The following is an 11,458-nucleotide window of genomic DNA, read 5'->3' on the forward strand; positions in this document are numbered from 1 at the left end:
GAATGTAGATTTGTCAGAGCTTTCTGCACCTCTCACATTTATGCTTACGGCATAGAGGGGTCAGGGATCTGATAGTATCCGTTGCTTGAAAAAAGTAATGTCGTAATCTGTATTCCATAACACAACAGTGCTTCTTCGAGGCAAAAAACACAGGAAATGTTAAAGCTTGCTGCAGCTGCTAAGCAAGAATCCATTGAACTGGAAAAAGAAGCAGAGGAATTAGAAGTGAAAATTAATTATTTAAAGAAGGTAACTGTATTTTAATTTTATTTTATATAAATAGATTTCACATATGTAGTTATGTCTACCACCATTACATTTTCTAAAACATAAAAAACTAATGTATTTTCCAGCACACAGACCAACGGGATGATTCCAGAGTTAGTAGTTATGTTTCTATAGCATCACATATGTTTTCTTAGAGAAGAGGGGTCCATGAATGTGAAGGCTCTGAAAGTTTGCTTTCTTTGACCTCAGTTTCACCAGAATGTCCATCAAGGCACTATGTCACAGAGATTCAGTGCTAGCTCAGGAGGGCCAGAGAAGATACTTCAAAGTAGAGCAGGGCCATTCCTCAGTGAGCCCCGGGGCTTGAGGATACAGCTTTCACAACTCCTACTGGTTTTAAAGCTTTGGTTGATATGAATGGATTTAACTAAATATGTTTTGCAATAAGAATCATGTAAATTCCAATCACACCCCCCACACCTGCTGCCAATAAACCCGTGGGTGAAAAATACTCCAACTGGCTGATTGGAGACAGGAGATCCATACAGTTCCACTGACTAGAAGAGCGCTGATTCCAAAAGGATGGTGCTCCAAGAAAGTTTGACGCTCATAGATTGAAGTTCCTCCTGTGGTGTGTGTCATGTAAACATACGGTAACGAGGGATGTGGTGTATTTATTTATAACCACGAAGGAGACCATGTAAGGAGCTCCTTCTGAGTAGATGTGAAGAATCTGTGCTCAAAACCTGCAGTGTTTTATTCCTGTGGTTACTGTTGGTCCAAGGAAAAAAAAAATGCCTCTCATAACTTTGTTCTGCTTATTTCCTCGGACCATCTTGGCTACAAAAACTCTAGTACTGTGCACTGATTCATCAAGTTTAGAAAATATTTGCAGTATGTAGCTATAGTTTTTAAAGTTTTTTGATTTTTCCTTGTTTTTTAACTTTTAAGACACTTGAACAGACCGCAGAAGATCAAAATAATTCTGGAATGACTGAAGGAAAAAACCAGAAGAGTCTAGAGAAGCCAAAGGAGTTTAAAGAAAGGTACACTTGAAATTGATTTCTTCCCCTTGCTTTCATCCAGAGTACTGTGTCAGCATTTACAGACAGACTGCCATGAAACCCAAATCATTAAATAATGACTGGCAAGCATCTGTAACCCTGCTCATGTGATTTAATTATGTAATTTTGTAAGTTTTCTATTTCTCAGGGTTAAGATGGTGGGAAATTTTGATTCTTGGAAGCTTAATATATCTGGAAACATGCAATGCGAATGTATTTTGTAGAAACCTTTGCTTCTCACAGCTCCTGCTGATCCATTCCGTGTGAATGGTTTTACCAGTTTTGAATACAACTTCAGTGACTGTGCAATCAGAGATAAAATACATAAACTCTACTAAACTCGTATTTGGGGAAAAAGAGTCAGGATTCCGCATGTCATTTGTCTTCAACTCTGAAATTCTTAATAAATTTAACTCTTAATTTAGTTCTTAAAAAACAAGCAGGAGTGGAAGTCATAGACAGGATTAATGGCTTAGTAAATTAGTCAGTGGTCATTTACAACTGAGACTCACTTTAGTCTGAGCTCAATTACAATGACTGAAAATCCCCATCATGACTACCTTGTACTTTTCTGGAGTCCTTGTGAGTTTTGAAACACTGCTCTTAGAACTGATACTTTTAGACCAAAATCCATTTTAAACTGAAAATATGTCCAAAAGACTTTGTCCAAGTGATTTGAAGTTATGGTCTGCTTGAAAAAGAAGCTTTTTAGGGCTTTAAATAAGGATTCAGTGGACTATATCTATAGAAATGTGTTATTTTATTCAACCTTAAGATCAGTTCCACAGGGTCTTTAATATTTTCTTATAGACCTCTGAATTACTTGGGTGATCACATTTTTGTGTTGTAAGCCTTTACCCCCGGTCTACCTCCTTATGCAAGATTTTTGTAATTGGTGAGACCTCAGAAACATACGGAAACAAGAAATCAACTTAGTTTTAAGACTAGCTAAAGAAAAATTATCCCTATTTGGCATGAGTGTATTAAAAAAAAGTCTTCACTAGAACGCATAGAAATGTCAGATTAAGTAACTATTGACGTTAAAAGTAGGTGCATCATGAATCTGTGATTATAAACACTGTGAAAAAAACACAATCAGAAAATGTACTAAGATAATGAGTCACACGAATTAAAACCTTCGTAGACTCAAGGGAGTGTACAAAAATAGAACCATGGAATATGGGTGCCGAAGGCAGTAGTCTTGTGAGCTGTTCTGCAGTCACTGCAAGGTTACTACTGAGCAGAGAGAGCCTTCTGAAGAAAAAGGAGATACATTCATCTTCTGCCACAAAAGATGAGAGTTGTACTGCAAATCTCCGTGAACTGATACAGACCAGCGTGAAGAGAAACCAGCACCATCAAGGGAAAGAACTAACCCGAGCAGTGAAAGCACCGAGCAGAACAATGTTCAAATTAATACCCCTGAGATGCTTTAGAGCGTTACAAGACAGGAAACCAACTTGCAAGTTAATTAATAGGTGCTGATATAGATGTTAGTCTTTGGGCAGGAGGATGGCAGTGGTGACTGTTCTTTTAAAAGGCTTGGAATGTTTCAGTTCAAATCACTCATTGCTGGCCAGCGGGTGGTTAAGTAGGCTGACTATGAAACATCAGTTCCTCTTCTCACACCAGCTTTTTTCTCTGCTTCGTGGCCTTGCCTAGTTCACCAGTTACACAGGCAAGCATTGTAGTCAGAATTTCCAAATCAAGGGTTCTCATCAGTCACCGAACAGGACTCAACTCTTTTGAAGCCCTGGTCTTGATTTCTCAGTCAGAGATTACATTTATTATGTGGAAAGGTTGATATCCTGAACTGTGCTTTGGTGTGTATCATGTTCATTCTCTCCGCTTCTGTCAAATGTTTGGGAGAGCTTTAATTACATTATTCTGTAATCCTGGGTGGGTTTTTTTCCAGTTTGATTAGGTGTTAATTCCACCTCTGAATACCTGAAATTTCATAGGTTCCAAGAGAGAGATTTTTGCTCAAACTTCTTGTAAAGGATATTCCTTGGCAGATTACTGCAGTCCTTTCAGTGTCTTTGCAGTACACGGGATGCGCTTTTGCCGATCAATGAATAATCTTTGTAATATAATTCTCACGAAAACACTTCTACATTTTTTTTCTGGACTTCTAAACATGCATAAAGAGTCAACCCTGTGCTGACCACAACCTCATAGGTAGGTATTAGTTTCTAGTTAATATGGCAGCTAGGTATTAAAATTCCAGCTTCCAAAAAAACTTCCTGACCTCTGTCTGATCAGTGAACATGGCTTAGGTAGAGAGTCTAGAGCAGCAAGTGTGATTCTTCATGTGTTTGATCAAATACTCTCGATTCCGAGAGTGAAGATACAGTCATACAAATCTGCGGGCTTCATTACACTACAAAGATGAAACTACTGCTAAGGAAATGGGATTTTATTTTGACTTAAGAATATCTATTTTTTCTTTCCACTTCAGTAAAAAAAAAAAGTTATCTGTTTTGCAGCATGGATCAAGATAAAGATTTTTTATCTGCTCAGATGTCTATTAACAATGAATCAGAGAAAGGAGACAAATGATCTCTCTTGTTGTTACTGCAATTTAAACTATTTTGAGCTTCAGTGTGCAGTTTGATTTTTCTTTCAATGGTTATTAATTGTGTCAGAGAAGATGTGCACGTTTTTTTTCAGTAGTGTTTTTGGGGAGAGTAAGGAACAGATCTATTGCATATTCATAAAGTTTAACTGCAGGCTTTAGTGGAAGGGTCTGCTACTTAAAAAATACCTATCTTAGGAGCTGCTGAGTCCAGTTTGTGACTCTGCCATTGATACGTTCTTCCCAATCCATGTGCTTTGTAAAAGAATGCTTTGTGGAGTGGAGAGCGAGTTTGAGAAATACAGAGTTGTATGCAAGGCTCTACAGAAGCACACGGAAATCAGCTCAGGAACTTTTACAAACACAATTTGGCATCCTAAGTTTTGTGAAAAAAATGATTTATGGCAATTCGATTCATGGCCTCAGCAGCAGCAGCGGCCTTATTCAGTTCATTTTTGAATGATGTTGGTGGCAAAGTGGCCAAATAAGCCGTTTTGAACAAAGTGAAGCAGTTTTAGGCAGGGTTCTGTGCTTAGCTCTGTTTTTATATCAACTTGGTTTTGTGCTCTCTGCACCTGAATTTAAAGATACACCAGCCATACACTCACCTCCTTTCCTGCAGAGCTCCGTCTCAACACAGGTGAAATCTGTAACTGCTGTAACTGAAAGAAGTACAGATTTTTTTTTATTTTAATCTTTCCTTATTCTTGGTTTCCTTGATGGATGTATTAGGTGGTTTATGGTTTCTGGAATTTCTTAGCTCTCAGCCCAGCACAGGACTAGGAGCATATTTAACTTTGCAGGTGAAGATAGCCCTTTTCATCAACGTTATTTGACTGAGGTGCATTCGTGGTGTTATGTGATGACAGTTGTGAATGGGCACATGAATTAACGTATTAGTTCAGTGTGTTCTTAGGTCTATATATTTTAAACGGTGCTTCTAGTTAGGCATTTTTTTAGTAGTGTTGCTAATTTTACTCCACACTGCCTTATAAAATGCATCCTACATTTTTTCCTGTATTTATTTATGGAAAATATAGCGAACAAAAAGACCGACTTGATTCTTCATTTGTTCTGAATAGCATTGTTTAGTCAGCTATAAACCAGATGTTGTAGCCAGAAGCACGGAGGCGCTAAGCAGAAATGCCAGAGAGAAAATAAAATAGAACTCATTATTTTAAAAAATGATAAATGTTCCTGTGCCAAATAGCCTCTTTACCGTTCATTGTTCTGCTATCCTTTGTCTTTCTGCACTGTAAAAGGCTATTTACCCCACACAGATAATTACCCCACAAGTGAAAACACTTGCTGCAGTTTTCTCTTCTGTGTATGTGTAATGTCAGTATTCCAGACAATCTCAGAGAGAGAAAAAGGGTTTCTAAATGTGAAAATGTGATTTCAGAACTACAAAATTAAGTGCTTTGAGTAAAGTGTAAAACCCCAAACTGCTAATACTTTTCTTTGACACTGACAAGATTTAAGTCAGTAATGTTCTTACGATTGACTTACTATTACTTTGTCTTATTCTTTCTGTGAAATTCTCTGTCTGATATTATTTAGAGAAAAATTCAATTTTTATCAAGTGCTGGAGCTGAAAGATGTAAAACCTTCCTGGCAGCATGCATCTCCCTTGAGAGCTCCACTTATCGAAGCAGTTGTATTTTATGTTTTCTTTTCTTTTGCAATTGTCATCTTTTTTTAAAATTTTGTTCATTTTTTTTAGAATATTCGAGGAGAGTGAACACCCATCTTTGCTGAATGAGAAACATCAACTGTATAAACCATTACATGTCCCATGCATTCCTCGGAAATTAGTCCAGTCCGTACAGAGTATTAGATTCTCAGTGCAACAAACAGAGACAGGTGCAGTGTTTTTAACGATCTTTCTGCGAGGGCTGTGGATTATTTTTGTGTAAATGAATGGAAACCGTGATAACCAATCTAGTGAGCAGCTCCTGCTGTGGTGGTTGAAGCCAGGCTGCCCATGGAAGTTGGGTACTCACCTGTCTGTATGTTCCGAAAATCTTCTATGTCTGAATCCTCTCTTATTGGTGCAATGAGTAAAGTAACATGATAGATATATATAATGCATAGTGTCAGAAGAGTCTGAAACATACCTTTTAGCACAGTTTGCACAAGTACAGGAAGCATTAACTGAGTATTATTTGCACTAAATTGATTGATACTTTCATATTTCGTGACAATTTTCTTTTAACTCTCTATTAATAGGAAAATTTATAAGCTTTGTTCCCAAGTTCAGTTTAACAATGCCATGCTTTGGGCCATGCTTTTGATACTTCATCCTATTGACAATATTAAATAATATTTGTTAATTTAGGGAGAGAAGAAAAAGAAAAATCTACGGAACTTCCAGTGGCCACTAGCAGTTCCTCCAGCCTTGCAGAAAATTTGTCACAGGTATGCAGCTCTCCCACTGGTAAAAACGTGAGATTATATTATCTGGTTTATGTGGATGTTTAGATTCAAAACACTTCAGGTATACCTACAGCTGTTATATCTTACATAAGACTTGTTAACACTGTAACCAGGATGCTAATCTTGATAAACTGGTGTTACTTGGTAATCATAATACAAATCTTTTGTCAGTGCCATTTCTAATTCTGCTGAAAATATGGATGTTCTTACAAAGTGCAGCTGGGAGTCAGAGTAAGTGTTTGAATGCCCAACTTGAGGTGGACCATCTGTCCAATTAATTTTGTAAAACAGTTTTAGAAATTTAGAATAACCTTTGTAGATTCACTTGGTTCTATGTAGCACATTTTTTGAATTCTAAAGGAGGTGTACGTGACTGCCCACAGTTAACAGCTCAGTTCTGAGGTTTAACCAGAAGCAAAAATCTGGGCTAAGAGTAATAAAACCACAAGCAGCATTGCTTTGTGCACTGGAGGAGTCCACAACTATGTTTTCATTCTCTCTGTTATAAATACACAGTTCCTACTACACGTTTTGAAAAGGTGAAGTGTATTGCAGCTTAATACCTTAAATATACTGGTGGAATAAACCAATCCAGAAACAAGCTGGAGAAACAACTTGCACAGTTACGAAAACCGCTGATAAATTCTCATTAAGTGCATGACCATTAGTAGGACCAACAGACTGTTAAAGTGTAAAAGGAATACTCAGATAAGATAAGGCCTTAGGAGATAAGATAAATAGTTTGCAACTGTGTTCGCTGTGCAGAAGCTTGGGGAAGATTCTGTACCAAGACTTTTCTTTATAAGGAACACCTCACTGGATCTATTTAAAATAAAATTTTAATGAACCTCAGAAATCATCAAGTGAAAAATTGACAGAACCAGTTGTGATTTTCTTAAGAATTTCGATGGAACTGAAGGGTGAAGTGAGTGAATCACTAAATGGTTTAGAGTGAAGCCTGTGGTAGAAGTCGCCTTCATAAGACAATGTGAAGGACAATGGTTAGACTGAGTGGAACGAGACCAGAAGAAACTTCAAGCAATTCTTATTTGTGACTGGGAGAAGGAGTTGGACATGATGGGAACCTGGGACCTAGAATAGCAGGAAGCAGTAAGTCAAGGTTAAGGGAACTTTAAGAAAGGGTGATACCGACAGGGAAAAGAAGATGGAGTCTGAGGAAAAATAAAATGACTGGAAGAAAGAAGGTTGCTGCGCTTCAGAAAAGGTGTGTTGTGAACTACAAGAGTTGAGTGGCAGACAGATTCTGCATAGCCAGCCCTTTTGTGTCCCCCTCAACTGAACTCAGTTTGATACATTTTGAAAATTAAAACCAAACCAGAACCAGCAGCTCTGTGTGAAATAACGCGTTATGTGATGCTGAGGCATAGATTCCTAATGCCACTCTGCCCTTAAGGCACAAATACTTGCTATGTATTACAGTTAGAACTTCTGATCTGATGAAAACCTGTGATACGGGAATGTTTCCATGTTTTCTGCAGTTTTTTTACTCTGCACAGGAGACATCCTCACTGATGTGCATACTCATTTTGGCCTTTGGAGGTGGAGACAGCCTGGCTCCTGCCCTTCCTGTGTGGTCAAGCAGGAGCAACCTGGCTGCAGTAGTAGAAAACCTGGAAAGTAGATTATGTAGTGTTTTTTATGTGACAGTCAAGTTCACTATTTACATCCAGGTATCGGTGCTGTGAATGAGATTTTATAAAAGAAGTATAGAACTGGTTTGGGGTACCTTTCTGTTAAAACGTAGGTAAAGCAAAAAGGTTTCATGTTGCCCGACCCCTAAAGAGGTGGGATTTCCACAGTCTAAGGAGAAATGAGAGTGATATTGTCGAAGTGACAATTTCGTGTGCTGTCTCATTCGAATTTTTTGCTGTTTTAGATGGGTATTGACACTGCAGGGACTAATAACCCACAAATTGCCCAAGTTTCCTCAATAGCAAGCTTACAAAACCGAATGCAATTCAGGTAACTTCTCTTTAATAAAGCAGTTTTCCTTCTTGACATTGAGGTTCATGAAAATAATCCATATTCAGACAAACAGTAATCTTTTGTCTTTTAGACCTGTAATTCCACCGAAGCAGACCACTTCCAATCAACAGTTTGAGAGTGAAAATGCAGTAACAGGTGAAGTACCGCTGTCATTTTTTTGGAAGGCTGTGCCGTTACTTTATGCTGCATGACTGAATTATAAAAGAGAAAATTCTAGAGGCCTAATTTTCATTCTACTATTAAATGGGCCAGCATTCGTGTTCCTTTCCCACCTTGATTATCTCGTTCAAGTTTTGGGTGTAGCAGACAGGCAGTGTCCCAATTTAACGGACTGGACTGCTCAGTAATGTGGGGTTCACTCCGCATTGACCATTGCTACTGAAGGAACCTCTCAGCATCTCTTGTAAATTCATGCCCTAGTCTCAAATTACTTGGGTAAAACGAAATCCAGTCTGAAAATCTGCCCAGAAGGCATGAGAAAATGCACAGAAAAGGGATATAATAAACTCAGTAATTTAGGAGTCTTGAAGCGTCAGATTAAGATTATTAAAAATGAAAATCAGCTTGAGAAACACATACAGAATGCTTACAGAAACAGACCAGGATAGGTACAAATACACCTATAGTCTTTGAAATCACAAGGCACTGAACTTCAGTTTAAACATATTTTTTCTAATTTTCAAAAGTTATAGTCTATTTTTTTAAATAAATAAAATCCCAATTATGTGTCCTGAAACATGGGACCTTAACGTGAAATTTTGCACGGTCTGAGGCTTAGAGCAGAAAGTCCAATAACATTCTTCTCCATTCCCATCCTGGCTTTTGCCCGGTTCCCTAAGATACACTGCTGCAGTGTCGTATGGATGTGCTTTTTATTGTGCTCCTACCTGGTTTCTATTGACTGGTGTTAGCACTCTCAGAGGGCAGTGGCTGGATTCGACATCCATAGCACTCTCAGGGAACAATAGGTAGGTTTGAAGAACATTCCAAAGCGGATGAAGCAGCCTAAGCATTGCTTTAATGATAGCGATTAAGTGGCAGGATGAGAGGTAACTGTTGGGGTGGCTTATTATGAAAACTGCAGTCAACACTTCCCCACCAATAGCAATGCCAAGTTAGTAAACCTTTCTCAAGGACTCTTTCCTGCAATGTAGTTTTTATTTATCCATTTAAAATGCTGTTATAATACAAACAGTGCTGTCTTTTTTTGTATAGAAAATCCAGAGGCCAAATGTGGTGATAAAGAAGCAGAAGATGAGCCAAAGGATTCTTCATATATGCCTCAGGTAAGCAAAGTATTTCTTATGTTGTAAGTAACTATTTTATTTAGAATAGTCAAAGAATCTTTACGTAACTGAATCTATTGGCAAGAGGTAAGTGTCAGACACCAGCAAAGTGACTAGTGATAAAGCACTCAGCAGGTGAGGAGCTGATCGATGTCTTCTGATTACTAATACACTGATCACTGCTTTTGATCACGTCAGTGTTCTGTGGCAGCATGTTGTGTGAGCTCTGTTCAGCAATACCTACAACATCCCTGTGTTATCAGTGCTGCTTTCATCACAAATCCAAGATGTGGCGCCAGACAAGCTATGAACTCTCAGCCAAAGCCAGTAACACAAGGCCAAGTTTGAGATACTCCTTGTGTTCTGGTTAGCTCACTACAGGCTGATGCCTACAGGCACCACAGTTGCTCCACAGAATCCAAGTGTACATTCTCAACACTTTTTGAGGAAGAGGAAATATCTCAGGCAACTGGAATACATTCTGATGGAGATGTTCCTTTATTTCACTAGGGCGTAGTGAGAGGATTCCAGTGTGAATTTAAGCTTAACCCTAAGACACACTTTAGAGGGGAATAGTTGTTTTAATTAAAAACCAGTATTTTCAGTCAGTTCATGAGTTTCATTATTTTTTGGATGAAGATTTTCATATATAGTTTAATTCACAAGAAAACCATTTAAAATTAGATAAATAAAGATTATGGTTTGAAGTATGGTCAATAAGTCACTGTAAGCATTTTATTAAAACCCTTTTATTTTTCACGAGGATAAAAATAGCTAACTACCCCTAAAACATACAGTAAATATATTTATATTAAACAGACTAATGATATTTGGGGAAATTTTATATGCCATAAACATTATTGTGTATTTCTTTTTAATAGGACATACACCCATGTTTTAAGTCAACTGAAGATATTCCTGACGCAACAGAAGAAAGCGGAGAACATTTTTTAAGAGCACCTGAAACACCTGAGTTTGTAGGAACACCTGACTCAAAGGGGAAGAAACAGCAGTTGTCTAAGACGCCTCCATTTGACTTGTATGATCTCAGCTTTTATTTTGATTTCAAGCAAAGTGGCTTTGATGGTTATGGTATAAGCATTTCTGCTCTTTTTGAAAGATACGATAGAGAGAGTTCTCTAGAAAGCTCTTCTGAAAATATTCAAGTTTTGTTCTGAGTTAAACTAGGTTATGTACTTGATTTTCTTCTTACAGTGTCACTCGAAGCTGTTTTGAGAGAGGGGGACTCTGCTTTGAAATAAATAAGACAGGTTCTTGGTAGCTCCTTTGCTAAAATTGTTGTCTCTTCCTGCAGTACTATTTGTTACATCGATTTTTATCTTTAAACAGTTTTTTTTTTTTGTTACCGATTCTGTGTTGCAAGATGCAATTATTGATGGAGGCTATGAGAGTATTAAAAAATGACAAAACAGAAAAGGAAAAAATAGAACAAAAAAGGCATCTACGCTACTTTTAAAAATGATTAACGTTATTCCTTCCTTTCTGACTTTACATCATTCACAGCTTAGGTTGTGAAGAAGGAACATCAAAATCTCCTGCTTTCTTCTCTCTCATGAACTTCTCCCAGAAGTCACCTGGCTTTAATTTATTTGATTCTTCTGTGTTTGGGGCAGAAAATTCGTCTGATGAGGTAAAAATGAGTATTTGAGAATATTAAATTTCCGCAAAGCAAAACACTCTAAGAAAAGAGCATTGACAGCGAATGAGGTTTTTCAGACTGGTTATCTTTGTAGCAAGTAACTTCTTTACTAGCTTGCTTAACTTTGCATTTGATATCCTTTGAAAATGCTTCTCCCCTTTCCGGCGATGCCCCTGTGGTGATTTCTGATCAACTACGACTC

General features: G+C 37.8%; 1 protein-coding gene across 1 annotated transcript in view; it reads left to right on the top strand.

The window, feature by feature from the left end:
* LOC104499619 (chromosome unknown open reading frame, human C14orf39) overlaps positions 1–11,458 on the top strand; it is a 30,287-nt gene that overhangs the window by 15,969 nt on the left and 2,860 nt on the right. The window contains exons 7-15 of the mRNA XM_010143147.1: positions 129–249; positions 1,180–1,274; positions 5,591–5,730; positions 6,206–6,285; positions 8,201–8,286; positions 8,381–8,445; positions 9,526–9,596; positions 10,478–10,635; positions 11,121–11,247. Coding sequence (XP_010141449.1) covers positions 129–249; positions 1,180–1,274; positions 5,591–5,730; positions 6,206–6,285; positions 8,201–8,286; positions 8,381–8,445; positions 9,526–9,596; positions 10,478–10,635; positions 11,121–11,247 — 943 coding nt within the window. The remainder of the gene's footprint in view (positions 1–128; positions 250–1,179; positions 1,275–5,590; positions 5,731–6,205; positions 6,286–8,200; positions 8,287–8,380; positions 8,446–9,525; positions 9,597–10,477; positions 10,636–11,120; positions 11,248–11,458) is intronic.

Source organism: Buceros rhinoceros, unplaced genomic scaffold (assembly GCF_000710305.1).
Source record: "Buceros rhinoceros silvestris isolate BGI_N320 unplaced genomic scaffold, ASM71030v1 scaffold3319, whole genome shotgun sequence".
In the NCBI taxonomy this organism is placed as follows: domain Eukaryota; kingdom Metazoa; phylum Chordata; class Aves; order Bucerotiformes; family Bucerotidae; genus Buceros; species Buceros rhinoceros.